This window comes from Battus philenor, unplaced genomic scaffold, assembly GCF_028537555.1.
Source record: "Battus philenor isolate CCGP_79_NKW_IND1 unplaced genomic scaffold, ilBatPhil1.0.hap1 SCAF_24, whole genome shotgun sequence".
In the NCBI taxonomy this organism is placed as follows: Eukaryota; Metazoa; Arthropoda; class Insecta; order Lepidoptera; family Papilionidae; genus Battus; species Battus philenor.
Window position 1 is genome coordinate 8,798,175 of NW_027181687.1, and position 24,384 is coordinate 8,822,558.

Here is a 24,384-nt window from a genome sequence, read left to right on the forward strand (position 1 = left end):
TCAAACAGAAACTTCTTTTCTCTGAAGTAATTACTAGCCAACTATCAAACAAGTATAATCAATTAAAACAACATCGTGAAAAGAAAAAATACTACGAAATTATAAAACCAGATCTCTTCAAAAAACACAAGTTACTGAACTTATCAAAATCTTTTTTTAAGCATGAGACTTACAAGAAGAGTGGTCTTAAAAAAGTGCGTGCTCGATTGATAAAAATTAAACAAGAAGTGGTCGATTTTTTAGAAAAAGATGAAAATTCCAGGATGTGTCCAGGCAAGAATGATTATATAAAATTAAAAGGACAAATGAAGCAAAAACGTCTATTGACCGATACTATGAAAAATCTACACAAAAAATTTCTGACTACAGTTGACTATAAAGTGAGCTTAGCAACATTCTGCAGATGTCGACCTTTTTGGGTAACTTGGGCGAACATGAAAGATCGAAATACTTGCCAATGCATGATTCATACAAATGTTCAACTAATGATAACGAAATTACACGAAAATAAGGCGCTGCCTAGCTGCAATCTGACCAAATTTTTGGCGACGATAACATGTGACGTAAATTCGACTAAATGTTTGTTTCGAAACTGCGAAAGTTGTAAACTTAAAATGGTAGAATATTACCTTCCTCAACCAAATCGAATGGTTGCATTCCATCAATGGATGTACGAAACTACTTCTTTCGAAAAAGATGAAAAGATGAAGACAGTACGCAAACCTGGTAAAAAAGAGATCAAGGTATCAATTAGAGAATTAGTACAAAAATTAGAAGAAACACTACCCTTATTCTTACAACACGTTGCGACAATAGCTCATCAATATCAGACCACTTCAGAACTCAAACAAAATTTAAGTGAAAACGAGGTTCTCATTCATATCGACTTTAGTGAAAATTACTGTTCAAAATATAACGACGAGATACAATCAGTCCATTTTGGTGGAGCAAGAAAACAAATTACTCTTCATACAGGTGTATTGTATTTACGAGACAATGGTGTTGTTAAACCACAAACTTTTTGCTCACTTTCTGACAATAATAGACACGATTCCATGGCAGTATGGGCTCATTTAGTGCCAATTTTTGAATGGATTAAACAACAAAATCCAAATATCCATAAAATTCACATTCTTAGTGATGGTCCGGTCAATCAGTATAAAAATAAGTTTATATTCCACATTGTATCTCATCATATAAATGATTTATGTCCGGGGACGACATTTTTTTCATGGAACTATTCAGAGCCTGGCCACGGTAAAGGCGCACCTGATGGCGTCGGTGGCACATTAAAAAGAAGTGCTGACAAGGCTGTAGCTGAAGGCAAAGACATCGTAGACTTGAATTCACTAAAAAGTATTTTGTTATCTAGATGTCCTTCGATTACGTTATTTGAAACAACTACTGCTGATATTACAGAGATAGAAAATCTAGTCAAGAAATCAGGCACTGTTACGCCTTTCCGTGGAACGCAAAAAATTCGCCAATTTGTGTTCGCTAGTGATATATTAGAGTTTAGAAGCCTTTCTTGGTGTCAATGTATTGGAGAATGTAGCCATTTTCACCTGGGATACTACTTATCTTCGAAAACTCCTCATGTTGAAAAAAGACTTGGAAAAGTACAAACGCGGTCTTGTGGTAGACAATCTGCGAATAATTTTTTCAATGATAATGATTCCCAAATTGATGAATCTTATGATATAGGCGATTTCGTTCTCATCAAGTGGAACGACGCAATTTATCCCGGAAAAATAACTTCAGTTTCTGATGATGCCGCTGTGGTAGATTGTATGGAAAGAGTAATTAAATCCTGGAGATGGCCTACACCCAAGGATGAAGCATTGTATCCCTGGACTGATGTTGTGCAGAAAATTGAACCTCCAAAATTTATCAGAAAAGGATATTTTTCCGTAAAGGAAATAAATCAGCTTAAATTGTAAAAGTTAAGACTTGACTGCAAGGTATTCTATTGTAGACTGATTCGGAAAAGACTATTATATTATTATATTCTAACTTGTGTGATATAATATTGTTTACTTTAAGACTAAATGTTGATATTAATGGTTTTAAACAATATTTTAGGATTTATATAAGAGATTTTGAAAATTTCTAAATGAGTTGAATATTTTTTGTCATTATTAATTAAGTTTCATGTTGCAAAGAAAATGCAATTAATATAAAAATGAAAGCAAGTTTTGCTGTAAGCAATTTGAGTCACTTTCAGAGCTGTGTTATTAGATAACTCCAGAATTTTCATATATATATTACCTACTAAAGTTATACATGTGTTCAAAAAATAAATAATTAAATTTTTCATAATAAACTAACATAAACATCATTTCCTCACCACAGTCATCATTCCCTCACTTTTAAAGTTTATCAATATTGATTTACTTCATTTAAAACTCGTTTATTCTGGGGACCACTATATTCCCTAAAGTTACTAACACATATAGTACAAATTTAAGATAAATTTAATAGATATTAACTAAAATAATTCTGAATAATTTAATTTACATTTTTTCGAGATTTCATGAGAATTACCCATATATCATAATGATATCGTCATTTTCAAACTATGATTTCCGCGTTCCATACCCCAGATGAAAATATCTAGTACACCCCTTCAAATTTGGGTCTCCTCTGATTGTTGTAGTCAGCGCTAAGGGGGCACCCACCCAGACGGTCAAACCGCAGTTCGATTGGTTCATCATCAGTTCAGCCGTAGGGTGTATACTGCTGAACACAATGAGTGTCTGTCGACAACTTTTACAAGACGATCCGTTGATTAGCGAATTATAAAATATCTAAACTTAACGCTTTTTTCACATTGTTTTAAAATGCGCCGCCCTCGTATCTGTGCGCGATGCAATACTGCACACACCGGCGACTTTAGCCGATCCTCTCAGCACCGATATCCATTTAGTTAAAATGTCTTCGGAGAAAACGATCACACCTTTTTCCGAAAATCGAGTAGATAACAATTAGTCAACATATACGCCAGGCGACGCATATGACATAGATTTTTTTTTAGTTTATTAGCACGCGAGTTTCGAATACGAGAGCCCTGAGACTGTAATAGCCAAAACGGCTAACAGTGTCCGGCACCAATCGAATATAGCCATATTACTTCAAAACCGATGTCATACATTAATCGTACACAAGCCAAACCCTTGCTAAGTATAACTGTTTTGGTATGTGCATCGAAGTATATACAAATATTCCAATTAAAACAAAGAAGGCCAAATATATTAAAGTATCTTACTTTCATATTACCGAGTTCCAAGAATACCGTGTTTGGTCGGCGGCTTGGACGTGTCATAACAGTTTATTATTGTGAAGTGGTTCACGGAATAAGACCGGACACCCGAATACGGTTTAGATTACATTCTATGAACTACTCGGTGATATAAGCATCTTGATTTGACTTGAACACAATGTATGCCCCTATTTGTCAACGTTGTTTATTGAATGAATATATTATTACGTTTTATTTAATCCTTAGTTTTTAACGGATTTGAAAAGGAAAAAAAATAAAAACAGCAGCAACAAATAAATGATCGTGAACATTAGCTATCCCGCGTCCACATCTCGTGTTCCATACTTAGTTATTTCTGAGCCAAAAAAAATATTGTGACTAAGTATTATACCTATAAGATCTAAAAGGTCATTTGTTGAAGAAACACTCGTTTTTAATAAACGCCCCTATGAACACCCTCTTGCGGGTGGAATTTAGTAGACACTTAGCTGACGTACACTCGGCGAAATAAATATACATAATTAAATACCTACCAAATTTCAAGTCTCTAAGTATTTTGTTTCAGATATTGCGATGAGTCAGTACAAAGGTGGAAATTTCATATATACAGGATGATTAGTTATAGCTGCAAAAGCCTACATAACAAAAATAGTAAACAATAATGAATTTTAATATGTATTAGGGGGTCCGGTAAATAATGTAGTTTTTGTCGACATATTTTACAGAATAACCGATTGATTTAAACCGCTCCGGCATTGAAAATTTATTTACTAGATGGCAAAAGATTGTTAATAACGAAGGAAGGAATATATTGTTGATTAGAAATAAAAACTTTTTAAAAATGTAGTCGTGTGAATTTAACTTAAGGAAGCGACATTACCTTCCAGTCAGACTAATAGTAATTCGAATTTTAAAAACTTTTCTTCTTACTTTATTAACATCGTAGCGAAATAGTTACTGTTGTCAAAATGTTTTAGATTATCTGTCAATCCATCGGTCTACGCATGCGCAAAATGTAAGGACGCGCGGCGTATGATTTGTAGGCGATTGTCAAAACCGCGTCTCACGCCGTAAAATATTTTGAAATATAAAAATGGCGAACGGCGTCAAGTGACATATGTCGTTGTTTGTAAATTTATATTAAATCTTTAGTGCTTGATGGAATATGGAATTAGAGACTATCTTATATTAATTTTGAATCAATGTTTAATATTTACAAATGAGTGGTGAAAGTTTTATGAAAAATATTTCATTCGCATGACAAATAATTTATTACGGCGTTGGTGTATCTGAAGTTGTAAGCGGATGACTTTTAAAATAAACTGTGTCTATCTTTCATCCAAGCGTTTTAATTTTTGTGCTCCAGCTCGCTAGGTGTTGTCTCAACATTGCCTACCTAACCTGTTAAACTCCACCACAACTGGTAACCCCGACGTGATATGAACACGCAACCTTACATTCACCTTTTTAAAACTTTTGCACCTATAACCAATTACCGTCTATATGTCGTATATATGACGTCAGTAATAAATCAATTTAAGATTACATGTTGTGAAATTTTGTAACATATTAAAATTATATAGTTCCTATTTCCTGATAGAGTGTTGGATCATTTCGATTTTTTATAATGGAAGATAAATTAAAAATGTATGTTTTGAAAGTGGATGAGCCTATCTCTCGTATCAGAAATGGATTTGCACAATATATATATATATATATATATATATATATATATATATATACATTAATATATTAGGAGTATAATTACATCGCTTACAGCGAACATATCTAAATTGCTAATAGGTTAAAAACATCTAAAACGTTACCAATACTACAAATACATTAACCTCTTGTGATTATTAGTGTCATACAAATACAATAATACATTAAATAGGTTCATCTTACGTTACATTAAGGCCTGTTGATTTTCCAACAGCAGTATTTAATACAAAAAGCTACTTTTTCTTTATACACGGTTATCTTAAGATCTATGTACAAAAATATTTATTTATACTGAACATTTTTAATAGTTAATAATGTCGATGACCTCTCAAAGGACGAAGGTATCGTAGTGTTGTGAATTTACGTACCTTAATCGATATCATCAAAATGTTATCGATTTGAAAAAATACAGATAAAAAATGAACAACACGATTATAATCAGAGATCGGATATTATAATGCATATTTAAATAATGTTGGAAGAGTTGAATTATTACGAAAAGCGTATTATTGGCAAGAGTTCCTTCTCATTTCATATGAAAATGCGACACCTATATTTTTTTTCAGTTTATTTAACATTAATCCATAGCATATAGGTGCCATTTTGTTTAATCACTTTTTGACCTTGTAGGTAGTGACCATTTTTGAAGAAATTTTGGAACTTTTGACCAAAGAAATGGGACAAGTGGTTTTGGCAGCTCTATCTTGATGTTCTGATACAGCCTAAAGAATTCTGAAGACACCGAAACAAAAAATGCTACAAGTTTAAGGCTATATGGCGGAGGCATGACTTCCCCGGCCAGCACTTGTAATTCTTGTTGAGACGCTAAAGATGCGTGTGTTCCAGCGTTAACACGGTGACAGACCATATGACTTCTATTGATTAATTTCGGCCGTTTTCTCTTAACTTCTTTCTTTAATCTCATCTGTTGTTGGCAGGAGAAATTCTAATCGATGTACTTGTCCAATGCCAATCCGCTGGGCTAACTAGCTTGTTTGTTACTTTCGTTGTTATTAACTAATTTAAACCACATACAAAATACCTAGCTAAAAACATCTTAAATATACCTTTAAATATCCGATCTATGTTCATGTTAGAGCATTAAAGAAAAAAATTAAAACCATATGAATAATTAAATTGAAGTTTTACATACTGATAAGTTTTCTTCAATTTAGTTTATATGAGAGCATTGGGATAGTAAGTCTTGGTCCCTCTAGAATACGCAACAACTATTCTATGTATGCATTGGATGAATAAAACCTCTAGATATTTGTACCCAAATCAACGGACGACATAAATAACTTAATACGAAACTTAAAGCTAGAATAAATACTTAGTTACTGCGTGGAACACAACGCCGGGACATCAAGTTTTTGGTAACTTAATATATAATTATGTACAAAATTAATTATAAAAACCATAACCAAAAGTTTAGGGTCGGCGCACAGTTATTTGGCCTCAAATTCGTTTAACTGTGTCAAACGACCAAGTTTTCGAGAAATATTTAAATTAAAATGTGTTTGCATGCGCTCGATTTGTAATCTAATGAATGGATGGTTTAAAAGTTACACACAATGTATTATTAACAGACACAGTGGCAACACTACTTAACATTTCGTTTGGATTCAATCTCAACTCTTTTTTTACACTATTTTGAAAGCTAGACATATCGCACGTATCTATTGACGATAGCATTTTTGGTTCAGTCCGTATTATAGTGCACGCTAGTGAGGTATGGCGATAAATAGTTGCAAAATTGATCAATTTTTTTAATTTCAACTTGTATATGTTTTATATTTATGCGTTGAATTTTCAAAGTACAATAATTTTGTTTTAGTTATATAAATACTTATTTGATGTTTTTTCATCTTTTCTTTTCTTAATGTTATTGAACACGAAATGTAATTTACTAATTTTTTTGCAATGATTTTCTCAGGAACGTATCTACCGTGTAAAAAAGAGTTGGATGTACATTATAAAATATTTTGAGGGTATTTATATATATTAACGGAATATATATGGCTTTGTATATTACTAAAACACAGTAATCACCTTACAATGCGGTATTATTAAAGTAGTTTTGGTGTTCCTCGTATAACACGTGTATTTCCGCAAATAACGCGGAGATTTCCGGTGTTGTATTTTGGTATTACAATTATTTCCGCGTATAGTTACATATTGTGTAATTACAAAATAAAAATTTACTAAAAGAATTCTTAATTTTGTGTTTGTTAACAAGTTTTAATTCACACATAACATTAAAAGTTTCATTTGATATTCAATGAAAAATTATGATCACAAAGCAAATTCTATCCAACTGTTTCTACACTAAAACACAAACCTAAACCAAACTTTACGGATACAAACAAACGCATTTATAAATAAATAAATATTACTTGCGTATAATGTAATAAAATTATTAACTTGAGTTTATTTATTTGTTGTTTAGTTACTTTTCTATTTATAAGAATAACATATCTATATGCAGATTTAAATAAATAATAAAAAGCAAATTTAAGCGTGAATCATAAGTACGTAACGCGTTATACGGGGTTATACACGTGTTGTATGAGAGTACACCTACAAGCGTTTTGGTGCGGAATTAATTTACCGCGAGAATAAATCTCTTGTATGGGGATTGCTGTACTTTAGAAGCGGAAGTAGATTTAAAATTTGACAAGTCACTTTTGCAAAATCGTATATTTATTAATAACGTTTGTAGAATGCATTAAAAGTATCCAAAAGTTCTTTTTTTTAATTCAAAAGTTTATCGGTGTTATATTTAAATTGCCATTGACTGGTTATAAAAATATTATTACTTATTTTAGAAAAAGGTTTTAATGATGTATTGTTTACTTCAATGATCGACCATCTCTGATCAGATTTCATTTTTGTGCGTTTTTTAATTGAATTCGGTAATTATTGTAACTGTCAGACTTTTAAAACGATTGAAATATTTCTTGAGTTGATATATTGGTAATACTTATTCATTACAGATATGATTGTTTAATTATAGGTGGCAATACTGGGAACCTAATACCATGTGATTTAATTGTTTTTACCATACATTCCAAAAACATTCATGTTTAACATTACCCTTTATATTGAACAAAATAATCAAATTGTAATACATATTGTTGTATTTTAATACTTCTCATGAACATTGTTCGTACATTATCGTAATATATTTTTTTTAATTAAGCTTCATTAGTCTTTATTTTTTTAAAAAATACGTCTTACATTTAAAGACGTTCGAATAAACAAAGAGAAACAATGCAAATTTTAAATCGTCTTGATTTTGAGTTGATTACAATTTTTTTTTTTATATTCCATCGAAGTATGATCCTTTCTCCATCTCCATTACCTAATTTAACGATTTATATTTAACAATAATTTTACATTCTTCAAGCATTTCTATATCTTACCTCCCTACTTGGCAGTGTTCAGCTGGTCTCTCCTCGTATATACATTTTGCTTAAATTACTTTTTGAAAAATAATAATTAAATTAAAAATAAATAATAAATAAACTTAAAATACACATCAAATTTACAAACTCCAATTATTACAATAGATAATAGCCAATTGATATACATTGCGTCGTACCAACTAAAGGCAATCAAAATTGACACAAAGATGGAAAGGAGACGATCATTGTATGGCGTTTAATATTTATGCTCCTAAAAATTCGAGGTTACATTGATACAATTAAAAAAAGCCAATCGTAATACATTGCGCCGTACCAACTACAACATTCAAATCTGACACAAACATGTAAAGAGGATCATACAATGTATGACGTTTAATATATATTCTCCGATACTTTCGAGGATACATTGATACAATAAAAAATCCAATTGATATACATTGCCTTATATCAACCAAAAACATTAAAAAGTGACACAAACATGTATAGGTGACAATGTATGGCGTGTAAAATATCTATTCTCCTATACTTTCGTGATTTTGAGGTGTTATATATTTTTATCTTTAAAACAGCTAAACACTTAGTAAAGTGTATTCATACAAACAATGATTCTTAGACAATGATCAGTCATGTTCAAAAATTTCGGCCACATTCATTAAAAGTTTAAATAAAACCAGAGAGCCGAAAAGTTCTTGTCAATTTGCTAGCGGCAATTAAACATGTGACTTGAATTAAATTAATAAATAAAATATACATGTTGTAGACATCGTTAAAATCTATCTCCCATAGTCAATGGATCGTCGGGTAATATTAAAACAAATATTTGCAGTCAAAAATACGGTCTGCAAAATAATAAATTAACTAATTCTGTAAAATTTTCATTGTGAAAACAAATCATTCTTTCGTCGGGAATTGTGTTGGTCGATTTGCGAGCACAGTTGAAGTTTCAGAATGTTATTCCTCGTCAGTTTTTATTTTTATGGCGTCGAAGTTTCAATGATGGTACCTTATAGTTAAGTGATGTCAGGAGATCATGGTCGCGCGTCGTTGGAAGACTCCACGTCGCTGGAACTGCTGGAGACGGACTTCTTCGGCTTATACTCCGTGATTACCACTGTCACACCGCTCACTGTCACCTGGTAGTGTTAATTTAGTTAGTATAGTAACCATTTTTTTCGTTACGAGTAACGAGTTTTGTTAAAAATAGAATTTTGTAACATAGCCGTATTTAAAAGCACAATATGTCAAGATATATTACCGAAAGGCATTTCACCGGCTGACGTTAAGCGGTCAGACACTTCACCGAATTGTAAAACTCGCATCAGCAAGGTCCCGAACAAATTTAAACTCGCCTACATACAAAATGCTACACCTAGCTATAATTCCATACGTAAGGATCTTGACTGATTTAGTTCGGTGGCCTCGACGAGAAACAAATTAAATCAAATAAATTTATGGAAAAATCATGACAAAAAGAATAACTGTGTGATGTACTGTTACAGAAATTCAAAAGAATGAGCAGTTGTTGCTCAGTGATCGAGGACTAAGACTTGTGATACGGGATAAGGTCTTATATAATTCACACTTTGTGCAATAACTATATAGGATTGTCACTGGTCACAAACAAGTTATCAGAGGATTGCCAATCCGCCTTACCGAGAGTGGCGATTATGGTAAATCCCCTAAAGATATATTTAAAGAGGACCATGCCTTGCAGTGGGTGTCTATTGGCTGAACCGACCGTGCTATTAACGAAAAAAATTAAATAAATGAATAGATCAGCAAGTCAATTTAAATCGAATCAATGGTAATAACTGTAAAAATAATTAAAGACGTGTCAGCTAATCGATTATTATATTGACATCAGGTTTTACTTTATTCAAATCGAATAAACTTATCTTAGAAAATATAAAAGTCAGCTATATAAGGTTCGTTTTTATTTTATTTGACCCATTGGCATAGCTTACTTTCTTCTTCTTTTCAGCCGGTAGAACACCAATTGCATAGGCCTTCCCTAAATCGCCACAATGACCTGTCTTGCGCTGTCCTTATTCAGCGACTTGCTCAACTGTGCTGTCGGTATACCTATTGGGAGGCCTACCCCGGCCGCGGCTCCGCCATATAAGCGTATATTTACGCTCAATTTAAACAAAAGTAAACAACGCCATAATTTTATTCTTGTCCACCGTGACATTTATAATCTCTATACGTTGGAAACTAAGATGGGTTGAAGATTAGGATGGTTTACGCAACGAGAAACCCTTTCTTGTCTTGTAAACAAAGAACAGTTGTCAACGGAGTAATGAACCGGGTAATGACCCTAAGATAGAATTTTCGGACGTTCGTTCTACTCAGAAGCAATGTATTACATACCAACGTCTGCTTTGGAAACCCGTTCTAGAAATGAGCTGGTATAGCTCTTTGATAGGAATAAATCCTGAAGCAGGTTGTAGATAGCTTTCTTCGTCATATCTCGAGGTCCTACCATCACCGCGTAAAAATTCACTATGACTTTATTCAAAGTTATTTATTTGACTAGGTCGTAGTACCTATTCATCTAAGTCGGTTTTCTATTTCAGTTTATAATATTTTATATACAAATTGATGTGCATAATTTATCTGCTTAAAAATAAACCATTATTCACAACTCTCAAGCTATTACATCTTTTATAATTACCGTGTATGAAATAATCACTCTGAAATATGTTACACTAATTTATTTTTTGTATTGTAATGCGACAGGCCAATACACAAAATCAGCAGTGTTTGATGGTGATAATTAATTTCAATGTGTAGTATAGTACTAGTATCCGAACTTTTAAAATGCTTTTTCTAATTATATTATCAATACGTTATTGATCATTTAAATAGAAAATGAGCTATACATTCACTCTTTTAAACCTTTTACATCTATTTCCAATCACCTGTATAACAGCGATAGTTTCACAACTTTTAATAGAAAAACAATTTATTTGGTCTTCAATTTGAGATCCAACAATAAACTCCATAACACCCCCCCCCCCCACTCTGATATTTGGTACCTGTCTTTGTCCGCTTTGTCGCTGTATTGAGCATAAAATTTAATATATTGTGTTGCAACATTTTTCTTCGTTAATATTTTTTTAAACATAACACATCGCTGTTTTCTTCCGATGCACCATTTTAACCTGTTTTAGTATACAATCAGTATTATAAATATGTATTATACCTCTCTAGTTTGAGCGGAACTTCTATCGACGTTGCTTAGTCTTGGAGGATGACGTCGCTTCTTTTTTAGTGAGTTCGCAGACCTGGGCCGCTTCTGGGAGCTGGTGGGCGCTGTTCCTGCCGCCTGTGCCGCTACGAGGGCTGGGTTGATACGCGGCTTGCGGGTCGACGTGCCTGTTTAAAAAAGCAATAGTTATTACATTATAAACATTAACAGGCACGTGCAGCATGGTATGTTTACGTACACGGAGGATAGACCTTATTGAGGTCGTAAGGAAGTGGGTCGGTCGGAAGATGATGGATGCAGGCCGCATCAAACCGATCCTATTGGAAATCTTTGGGGGAAGCCTATGTCTAGATGACGTCAGACATGTGACTGAAATGGTTATGATATATAGCAGCTTTATTATAAGTAGTACATATTATTTGTAGTATATATTGTATTATATGTAGTAGTATTCAATTAAGAAATAAACATACACCAGTTTGCCGAAATTTCATAGTTTTCGGTAGTTCCTATTTCACCTCTTCCCAAATGCGCTAACTTTTAGGTAACCTTCTCCTTAAGGTCGTTCGAAAGATGGAGAAAAAGAAGGAGAAAGAGCAGTATAACTTCTACGGCTAAAATAATTATGCAGATATCAAGTTTTTCATATAAATTTCAAGAGTTTAAGCTCAGGTTACCTAGTTGTCAGATCAAGACTCGTTAAGAACCATTATAGTTTTATTTTAATTTGAAGGATGCAAGGATGTATTACGAGAATTGTTATTTCCATTCAATTTTCTTTTGGCTATCTTTTCTTTACGTACAAGTTTTTGTTTGTATGTATTAAATCATACTATTTGCTGAATGTATATTATAATGTATTTAATATTAATAAAATGTTTGTGTTGTGTATGTATTTTATAATGTCATATGTTTTATAACTCGATGCAGGTCGCTTTCAACAGGACCGATTGGAAATCTATGGGCAAAATCCATGTCCAGTAATGGACTCTCTGCGGATGAAATGATGACGATATAATTCTTCTGTTCGTATCAGTCGACTAATAAAATATTTTTAATTCAAATCCGTTCAAAAGACGTGTGTTCACGTCGTTTTTGTTTAACACAGGACCGATTGGAAATCTATGGGCAAAATCCATGTCCAGTAATGGACTCTCTGCGGATGAAATGATGACGATATAATTCTTCTGTTCGTATCAGTCGACTAATAAAATATTTTTAATTCAAATCCGTTCAAAAGACGTGTGTTCACGTCGTTTTTGTTTAACACAGGACCGATTGGAAATCTATGGGCAAAATCCATGTCCAGTAATGGACTCTCTGCGGATGAAATGATGACGATATAATTCTTCTGTTCGTATCAGTCGACTAATAAAATATTTTTAATTCAAATCCATTCAAAAGATGTGTGTTCACGTCGTTTTTGTTTGTTACTATTTTACGTTGAAAATATATTGCTTAGATGTAGTGCAATATTAAATCAGTGTTTGCAACAAATTATCTAAAGTAGACAATATTGTTAATAAAAAAATTAGTACATAATAGGAAGAGACGAATACTTGAACTTTCATTCATTTTCCCGTCATATAACCTTGACGTATAATATGAAAACATTCTCTATTTTTATTATTTAAATCAGTAAAGTTCATCGTAAACTTTTTTCCCTTACAAACGTATTTTACTTTAAAGTCACTGTCGAACAAATACCTCGTATGTTTACATTTTGGATATATCGATATTTCGACTATAAAAACTAAGCTTAATAGGTTTAGGTACTTAACTAAATGTAACAATAACATTTTTTACGAATATGAACAGAGAATGTTGTGAGATAAATGAAGTAGCACGATAGGCATGGCGGAGAAATCAGGTCGGCGACGGTTTTTATATTTCGCCGACTAACCAAACGCCATGACTGGTTACGAAATGTTGTCCGTTGCGTGTACATTTTTATTTTCACGAATTCGTTTTGTTAATTTCTTAATATATTAGATCCTTCGAGAATCGTTGCTGAACCAAACCACTTATACATGAAAATGAGAATCCTGTGTCACCATTTACATCACACGAAGTAATATTACTTAGTTATAATATCGTATAAAAGTGAACATCTTAATGCTGAACCCAACATGTTTATGGACTTTCTTTGATAGTTTTTAAACAAAACTATGTATATATTATATTCTCTTTAAGTATGAGTTTATTAGTAATTTTATAACAAGGTGATTATTTAACCTGTATATATAGCATATGGTATTAAATAAGTGTGTGTAAATAAGCAGTAGTAGTTCAGCGGTAGAGGACAAACTTGCAATCGTAAGTAACGGGTGCGGTTCCCGGAATAGTCTTATATGGTACACAATTTGTGCATTAATCATTAAGGATTGCCACTGCTCATAAACAAGTCTTCAGAGGATGAGTAGCAGCATCCTCTACGTACCATAATACGAAAATGCTATCGTATATACCCCATAGATATATTTTTGGAAGGCTAAATTCTATTTAACCGTTCGACACCGAGTAGATCTAGCTTTTCGCTAACTTTTCCTACTTCATTTTGTTTAGAACTAACACGTTATTCAGCCAGAAAGAATCGGGGGGCATAATTTGGCATTAGCTCGCTGAATCAGGTTCTATAAATTCACTTTCCATAAAACTGTAAAAGCCGCAAGGGTATGTATACTGCATCCGAAACCAATCTAGCTAATTATTATTACTCGGTGTTGGGCACCAATCGGTGTAACATTACTCCTGAGGATGCCCCGTGGAGGGGTGAAATACGTGTTGAGTGATTTAACGGTGGTAGTTGTGTAATTCGCATTTATAGCTGCATGCGCATTTATCAGCGGGCTGGCGGGCGGTGCATTTTATTGCACAACTACTGCTACATAGCCGAAATAGCTATATATTAGTCATTTTCTTACTTAGGATGGACTTCCGCAAAGTGACGCCTGAATCTAATAGATAATTATTATTACACAAATAAATTATAGTCGAGTAAGCGTCGCGCGTTCGTAGTCAAGCCAGTGTAAGAGTAATGATACTTTGACTCTTCGTTACAATTGGACGGATAAGATGACCCAAGTGTACACTAAATTCGTTCCTGAGTGCAGGAGATTCCAGGGCCAGGGCCCAGTGGATTTACAAGGATTTCCAAAGACATTGAACTAGTTAAAATCAATTTACGTATAAATTCACTACCTTCAATATGAAGGCAGCTATGATGAAACTCCATAGAGCGATAATTTGTAAAATTTAATAAAATGATTCGATGTTCCATCCTTTTAAAATTCAAATAGTTCATTAAAGTAAGCGTTTTTTGGAGTGAAACTAATTTTTGCAAAAACCCGCAATCCTCGACTGAAATTCCAAAAACCATCGCATTGCCTCGGGGTAACTATCTTGTGTGCCCTATCTACGAATGGGATAATTGGACAATTTTTTTCGAAAATTCTCAAAGCCAGGTAGCGAATGTCAATAGTGAGAGTTATTTAATACATTTTTTGCCGAATCTGCTTATACATCGTACTCATCACAAACGTGGTTTCAACAGGATGGCGGGTGAGCACAAGACCAGATCTTCTGTAATTTGCATCAGGAAACTTCTCCATAACCTGATCAGTCTCTTAGGGGATATCCAATGGTCACCGAGGTCGCCTTAATTGCTATGGATTTTTGTTACATTTGGATGACAGACTCTTTAAAACAAGTAATCCGCATTAGTTCTTCTATCGTTGAATGCTTTTATAAAAATTATGTGTTGAATTAAACATTATTTATTTAATTTTAAAAACTTAAATCTGCATGGTTGCACCATGTATACTCTACTTATTCGTCAGAATTGAGTAGAACATCAGACGAGAAATAGTAACCGATACAACACGTACATTACCCGGAGATAAATTTTGCACATCGATCTTTGGCTCAGCTAATTTTGGCTTCGTAGAGCGATACTGTAGACCCGATGGTTTCTAGAGCCTTAAGGTTCCGGAGTAGAGATCAAGGATCGGCAATCTAGTAACTACCAGAGGCGAAAAAATATGTGTTATACTACAGTTTATCAAGTTAATAAATCTTTCTTTGCTATATAGAATGTTTAAAAAAGATTTTACTGCCAGATTTAGTAGGATATCAAAGAACGCGAAGACTTGTTATAAATGCCGGGCTCCAGGCTAATTTTACGTTTAATATTACGTAATTTTGTATTAGCTAATAAAAGGCTGCGTGTACTTATGTAGGCTCGTGAGAAGTTACATTTCTTAGGACTCGTTAATTTTTTTTTAATTCTATGCAAATTTATTACAGTAAAATAATACAAGACTGAAAAAGGCTGGTCAACACAGTAAATAAAGTGCACTTTAAATTTGAAAAAAATTAATTAAGAAATAATATAATTTTTTTACATATGTGTTACATAAATTTTCTCATAATTCGAATGTTATTTTTAATTTATGTGCACTGCCATAGCTACTTCCTGTAATGACTGAATCGAAAAAGTAGCTTGTTTAAAACTAGCATGTGTCTTTATTTTAAATGTTTATTATTGATTAAAATTATTTTAAATGAAATAATAAAATTAAGTAAAATTTAAAAAAAAATATTTAAGAACATTTTCATATTCATTTTTAATGGCATAATTTTTTTTATAAAATTTGTTCATTTATTTTGTGAATATACTTATTATTTATTCACTTTTTTAATAAATATTTTAATTTTATTTTCGATTTTAATCACAATTTTTTAATAAAATTATTTTTTAATTTTGTAAAACTGAAATAACTAATAATAAATATTTAATATCAATAATTTTATAATATTTAGTGTCAATTATATTAAATGATAATATTTTAATTTATATCAATAAATAATAGATACGGAAAGTTAACCTCAATTATATTGGAAGCATTTGAAAAAGGATATAGGCACAATTTTTTCAGTAATATTTAGGTCCCGCTGAGTTTGTTTTGTCTATTCTTTTAAAGTCTGAGACACTTGAAATCGGAACATATGGTATCTTAGCCTCAAAAAGAGTTGTTATCTAACACACGTTAAATATTTTTGAATTTGAAATTGAATATGAAAACTGCATGGTAGTGTTTGCGTTCAGTATTTAAACAGTAATCGCACCCAATACTTGATTAAGACAAGTGATGGAACTATTTTTAGTTCTTAATTGAAAGACACGCAGTCACGCACACACATTTGCGCGCGCACACGCATGTACGCGTGCAATTGTGTGAGTTTTTAACGTCGCTTTCTAATTTCATTTTTCCTCTGACTATAGTCAATTGAACTACGAAGCCGTTGTGTTAATTTGACGTGATCCGAATAATTCATAATCTGCAGTACAAGTTTAATAAAAAATCATATATTATTTGCAACTACTTTATGTTTAAAAACACTAAAAACGTATTTGTAAAAGAATATTACAGATAAACAATTACTCGGTAAAAATAGTTTGAAAAGGAACGGCCTATTGAAAATTCATGGGGGAGGCCTATGTCTAACAGTGGTGAATAATGATGATGATGTCTTGGCTCCTCGACTGTTCACCGTGTCTCTAGGACTCTACCAAATCTAACTGACGGTCTACGATTTTATAGTCTTTAATCACCTCTAAAGTAATTTAGGATTTCGACTTAAAACAGCCTACCACCTATGTATTGACTTATAACGATATCTTTGAAACCATAAGGCTTAGAGGCTGGAAATTTGGTACGGACGAAAGGTATGCTTTCGTCAACCTAAGGGGTAAGCTAAGAAAGGATTTAATGAAATTCTATTTACATTGGGATTGGGTGTCCATTAAAATGCAATTTTTCCAACTATAGCCCATATAGGTATAAAACTTGTTCAGAATATTTTTTGTAATATTAAAAGTACTAAAAATATGTTTTTTTTTTAAATTACACTTAAAAAAGATATTGCGTACCACAAGAACGCTACAAATGTAAAAAACTGGCCGATTTGCCCACAATCAAGTTAACTACTTCTTGTTACAGGTTAAAAAAAATATCTTATAGTGCTTAAACATATAAAGAACGATAACAGTAGTGAGATTTTAGCCGTCCGAAAACCAACCGGCCTTGTCGGAAACGAAGTTGGCTCTTGTATAAAAAGGATCGCTTACCGTCGACTATTCTAGATAAAAAGCGTTGCAGGAGTTACTTCCGCCACTTCTGGCGCTAACGCTTTCCGAATTGCTAGTAGTTTGCTAAGTAAACGACTATGTCGAGGTTCGACCCTTTCGTGTGCCCTTGTATCGGAATACTAAATATTTATTATGGACAAGTGACAGCCCATGCCGAGATCCTCTCGTGCGATCTAAGAGCTCGGCGGCCTCCTACTCCGGTAAAACTGTATTACGAAGCTACCGGAGGCGAGGCTAGCAAGGGAGCCCTCAAGTTTCGTTACCTTAAGAAGAGATTTTGGGTTAAGAGCCCTCTGCATTCTGCCACCTCTATCCGAATCTGCAAATGCCACTTGGGCAGTGGTAAATGCCAAAAGCGAGAGCCAGCCAAAAGTATTATAATAATAATCGACTCATCAAAAACTATGAGAACTAACCAACTGTCATTTTGTGAATTTCTACCCTACATACAATATCATATATTACAACTAAGAAGTATTGATGGACGTGCCGGACAGTGAATCTGTTATTATTATTACTAACATTTATAATGCTCCATGCATTCGAACGCTGCAAATATAAAAAAACCTGTGAAAATCATCGACAATAAAGTTAACTTCTTGTGTGTTACAGGTTTAAAGTAATATCTGACAGTATCTGAAGGCATCGTCGTCGTTTCAGCCCATAGATGCCCACTGTAGGGCATAAACCTCCCCTTAAGACATCTATAGAGGGTATATCCTATACAATTGGAAGCTCTACGCTGTTGTCTATCCTATGGAAACTTGTTTGTCAGTAGTCGCAATCCTTATTGCAGTGTGAATTATATTATATTGCATCACGGGAATCGAACCCGTGATCTACAAACGCAAGTCTCAGTCCTCTACCGCTGGGCTAGCAATGCTCCCAAAGACATGAACAATGATATATAACAGTCGTGTGTTCTCATGCGAAAAAGTAACACAAAGACTCACCATCTAAGTGTAGGCTGTTTTGTTTGTATTGAAATAACAATGAATGACATCGAAGCGTGTTTACTCTAAATGAATGTCAACAATGCCATCAATACTAAGATCTATCCAATTAAATTTAACTGCGTAGCTAGATTGTGTAATTGTTTATTATGCCAAGGGTCTATGCAAGAAGCGGGCATTTCGTGAAATTCGATATTTTTGATTCTTTTAATGAATTGTTTTTTTATGTAATTTTTTAGAAATATATCTATCATAGTTCTGTAGATATACAGAAGGCAAAATAGTACGCACGCACGTATTTATAAGCGACCCGCATCTATCGCCGGTCTTTGAAAAACCAATTTTGTAAGTTATTTGCATTTTAGTACCACACGATCAATATCAACTTATTATGCGATTCCGGTACAACGTGTTAACAAATATTATTCACAATTTCGTTTGAATTTACAAATAATGCAATAAATGTTTACTGCAAATTTGGGGGTATAATATTATCTATATATATCACTATCACTTTAACCGTCGGTCGTCCATAGCTGGACATAGACCCGTATTTATCTCTAATCGGCCTCCATCCAGCATCTTTCGACAACCTTGTCAAACTCGTCTCTGTGGTCTCCAGTCCAGAACCTTAAGGACTCAACGGTCTTTTGTTTTCCTAGCTACATAGCCTGCTCACTGTCACTTTAATGATGAATTAATGAATTTTGACGAGATATTTCATATCTATATAATATTAATTATTTTTATTGAAAATATGTCATTCAAGAAATTATATCTATTAGAATCATCTATAAAGGTCTATAGAGCAACGAAAATTGTATTTTTAATAATTCGTAAATTTTTTTCTATTGGACTGACAAACCAACTAAAATTACATAGCTGGAACAAAATCTGTCATGGCAGCTAGATTTTCCAAGCTTTAGCTCAGTTTAATTAAATGCAAGTAACATTCAAACGGGAAAACGTAAACAAATGCATATCTGTTTCAATAAAAGCAAATATGCATACGTCACAGACAAGAGGTGAACGACTATAATGTAGGATATTACAAAAGTCACAAATGCTTTAAATAGGTCGCAACCTTACACGACCATCCAAACCGGTCGGTTTATACGCAAAGCGAGCTCACGGGTTGTATGACTTACTAATTTTACTAGTGTATTTATTTAGTCTGATACGTACAGAAAAATAATAGGTTAAAGCTCTTTAAAATAGACAAAACGACAGAAACAAATAGTTAAATATCTCGTTTCAATTTGGTTCATACGATTGCCGAAAATGTTAATTACATTTATACGCGAATCAATACAAGTTTATTAACTTTCTACAAGAATAAACAATTTAATACTTTGGTTTAGTGCATACGACTATTTTACTGCAATATTTACCATACATTTATTACATGTTTAAACAAAAAACAGCTTGTTAGCCCTTGGAACGTCCTAAATTTGTGAAGGACTTTCGGTCAATGTCTTCTATGTAGATAAAGGGTATTTGGGTTTAAGATATAAAATATTTATCATATTTACCTTTCCTTACGTCGCACATTGAGCATTTAAAGGCTTCTGCGTTATTTCTATAGGTGCAAACACTACAATCCCAATAATTTTCTTCTAACGCCTTCGAAGGCCTCTTTGCCCTCCGAATAGCATTTTTCTTGTCCATTGTCACAAATAATTGAACTAACACACATTAATCATGATACTTTAGAATAGCCACTATAATTTTTAACGCACATGTAGGATATTTTCCGTCTAAGAATCATTATTTATGTTTTACTGTGCACAGAAACGTACACTACAAAACGCCATGACAGCTCGTCAGCGCCGCGTCGATAAACAAGCACGAGCGCCACTCGCGCTTGTACTGCTTTACCGACTTTAGCACAGATAATAAATCTCTACTTTTTGAACCTGTTTTATTATTTATGCAATAAATAACATTTATATAGTTATCGCTTTTATAATTTTTTCCCTAACATGAAACCATTTATAAGTGTAATTTAATTACAATAAATCAACGGAAAATGTTTATGCTCGTATAAGAAGTCGGTTTTTGACAAATACTGGTTGAAACCAATGATCTAAATTTTGCAAAGCAATGTTATTAATGAGGTTTTTACTTACGTACTTTAAAACGTTATTTTACTTTTATGGCCATATAATGAAACTAATTCTCTAAGAAGTAATTATGAATAATATTGTTTTCTGTAGTCGACATTTAAATATGAAGAAATGATGCTTAATTACTGTACTTAATTGTTTTAAACTTTTTTATGGACCACTGCATCCAAAGAGTTCTATTTTAGCATAAGATTGGTCTGCTAATACATAAATTTGTATATGTGAGTATGTTAGCGCACGACTTATTATATATTATGTTAAATAATTCTCATTTCTACAGCCACTTATTGTGTGGAAAATGACTTTATGTATAAAGGGCGATTACTTATTAGTGTAAAGGCTTTGAAGGGGTGATTGTATGGCATTTGTGGGCAAAAAGTTTTAAAGCTTTTACACCTAATTTCAATCATCTCATGTAGAGTGATAGCCCTGAAATATGTATTTGGTGACATGGCAATAACTTCTGGCAATATAGTCTGAAGGGACAGACAGTGAACAATAATTAACTTAACTTGTGGAAATTGGAACTTAAAAAAGGCTTTTTCACGGAATTTCGGAAACCTTCTTAAACCTTTTACATATTTTACCAATTACTCTGTATAATCAATAGTAATAATATTATTTGCACACGTAGACTGAAATAACCAATACAGTACAAATTGCTAGACAATTATTCTTATTACATTTATTTTTGATGAGACGTTTTTACAGGCAAAGGGTTGTAGAGAGATCTTATCGGAAAATAATTTTAACTACTGTGGTGTTATATAACTTTATTATATAATTATAACGGAAACTATTATCTACACAACGATCTTTTCTTTAAATTCAAGCGTGCGTGTCTGTATAACTTAATTTAAAATTAACTAGTTTTAGTATCTGACACAGATAACGAATTATTTTTATATAACACGAAATGACGTTTATGTAATAAATTGCCGCCAATTTTGATTGGTGTGATTGCTTTACCGTCAAGGTTAACACGAGGCTAAGTGTTCATAGAAGGCGAATCGTCTAATTTGAATTGTTAGATTTCTTAGTCACGTTTTAGTAAACTGATATAAGCAGTGAAAACATCGTTGGTTTGGCAAGAAACCCATAGCAATAAGAAAACTTTCTGTTATCAATTAATTGAATAAGCTTAAAAAAAGTTTATTAATAATTAAAAAATATCTTATATGATGTCAAGAATGTAACTATCTAAGTAAGAGGTTTCAATACTTTTTTTATAAAACTGGTAAAACTTAGTACGTTACTATGGTCAACAGAGATATTATTTTACATTTATTTTACATTCGTGTAAAAGTAGCTTATTTATATAATTATTTTCTTATATAATCTATGATGATGACATCTACATAAGATTTATCTGTCAATAATAAAAAGATAAATGTAATGTACTAGGTACTTCTACTAGTACTACTAGGCGTTTTAAATGAAGTACTAAATATGTATTTTTTTCAAAATACCTTGTTAAATTTGTATAAGAAATATAGGCTTATTTCTTATAAAAAATGCTAAAATTCATAGATAATTATGACATGCCGAAATAAAACATTGAAAGAAGACTAAATATTTGATCAACGGACAAACTATTATATACTATAAGTTAACATAATTAGGTTCAAAATTGTCTGTAGTCCAATATTATGGAGGAAAGTTAAACAAAAAAGTCTTATAAAGGTTTGTAGGAGCAAAATTCTCGGAAATGTCGATCTTTTTTTTTTAAACTGGCCTATGTGAATTTCTTCGTGACTACCTGGGGCTGTTTTTGTCGGTGGATTAATTTAGGGTCGGTTCCAAAAATACTTCGGTTTGTATAATAGTTCGTCGGTGATCTGTAATTTTGTTCCGAATAGCGAACGGAGCTAACTACTTTTTTCTTGCGAAATAATTGTATTAAACATGTTATTTCTGTAGATTGATGTTTATTTGTTTTTTTTTAAATTATTGCTTTAAGATGAAGTTATCTTTTTTTGGAAACTTTATTGTCTAGTTATTTAAATATAGTCTAACATTTAAAAAAGATTTAGAATAACACGTTTTTTGACAATGGTTATCGTTATACAGCGTGTTAGGTTATAGATGTAAAAATAAAGGTAAATGTATAGCTTATTTATCAGCAACAAATTAAGCTTTCACATCTATATCGAATGCTTTGTATAAAGTTATCACTCTGAAAAATGTTACGTTAATATATTTTTTCTATTCCAATGCAGCAGTCTAATAACTTTTGGTAGTACAGTTTGAAACAGTTACTTAAAACAGTTGAGTTTTGTATAGTTAGAACACATTAATTCAAAGCAAATGAGATATACACTTACATGCAATGTATTTACTTCATATTTTTTTTTGACGGCAACAATCAAAGAGCCAACGAAAGATCGATTGCTTTTACTACCTGTGTGTTGTTTTGGATCATGTAATATCTCTGTGTTTGTTACAAAAAATATATTTTTTATAATCTATACTGTATAAACACGAATACCTTTTTTAATCTGTATTATTGTCATATTTATTTTTCATCTACATTGATCTAAAAAATTGTTAAAGATAATTTATCGGAAATAACTCGCTCCCCTTATAAGGTATCATATATATAATGCATAAGATTATGTATGCAACTTGAGAAATCTTCCTTACTTATGTACATATTTAAAATATGTATATATTTACACGAGAGTGAAAATGTGAGATTGAGCAGTGGTAGAGAATTGAGACTTGCGATCGTAAGTCGCGGGTTCGATTCCTGGAATACAATCATAAATGATTCACACTTTGTACATTAATTATATAGGATTGCCACTGATCACAAACAAGTTTCCAGATGATAGCCAGCAGCGTCCTCTACGTACCATAATACCATACTGCGATCTATGAATCGATTTATGGTATATCCACCCAGAGATATCTTTGAGAGAGGCCTATACCTTGCAGTTGGCGTATATGGACAGAAACTACCAAACAATATGTATAATTATAAAAACATATGTGCATTGAATGTATTTGATAAAGATGGAAATAAATATGCATAAATAAATTTATAACTTTATTTTTATTTAAGTACACATACAATCGGTAATATTAATGTGAGATACAAGTTGCTTCTTCATTGGTTAACTAATCCTTAACATGGTGATGCTGAATATATTATGTTATGTGAGCCCTATTAACTTGCAATACTGGAAAATTATTCCAATCTAGTGAAATAGTAGTATGTAGCAGCCCGAGTCGAGGCCCCGGGCTTCGCTACTTTAAAAGAGGTTTTATGCTTCAAACTTGCATTTTGAATCTGCAATTGCTATTGGCAGCAGTGAAAGTCCCGACCAAAAAAAAAAAAAAATAATAAAAATATAAAATAATGCGGTCATCGTAAAAAAGTTTTCAAGCGAGCGGATAAGTTATAAACATTATATATGTTTTTTTGGCGTATTAATGAAAAATATTAGCAGCAGTTATAAGGCATAAACCTTTTAACACCACTCTAGAACAAATAATGCAAATATATTATATTTTCAACTAAAGAAATTCGAA

At 32.5% G+C, this 24,384-nt stretch overlaps 2 protein-coding genes across 2 annotated transcripts; one reads left to right on the plus strand and one right to left on the minus strand.

The window, feature by feature from the left end:
- The first annotated feature begins 614 nt into the window (after nt 1–614).
- On the plus strand, nt 615–2,802 carry LOC137924522 (uncharacterized). Its single transcript, XM_068767910.1, has 2 exons — nt 615–1,356; nt 2,657–2,802. The coding sequence occupies exons 1-2, from the start codon at nt 615–617 to the stop codon at nt 2,800–2,802; spliced, it is 888 nt and encodes a 295-aa protein (XP_068624011.1).
- A 6,133-nt stretch (nt 2,803–8,935) lies between these two features.
- Nucleotides 8,936–20,517, minus strand: RYBP (ring and YY1 binding protein). Its single transcript, XM_068768126.1, has 3 exons — nt 20,257–20,517; nt 11,615–11,787; nt 8,936–9,542 (listed from the first exon to the last, which is right to left on the minus strand). The coding sequence occupies exons 1-3, from the start codon at nt 20,390–20,392 to the stop codon at nt 9,438–9,440; spliced, it is 414 nt and encodes a 137-aa protein (XP_068624227.1). The 5' UTR covers nt 20,393–20,517; the 3' UTR covers nt 8,936–9,437.
- Nucleotides 20,518–24,384: the final 3,867 nt, after the last annotated feature.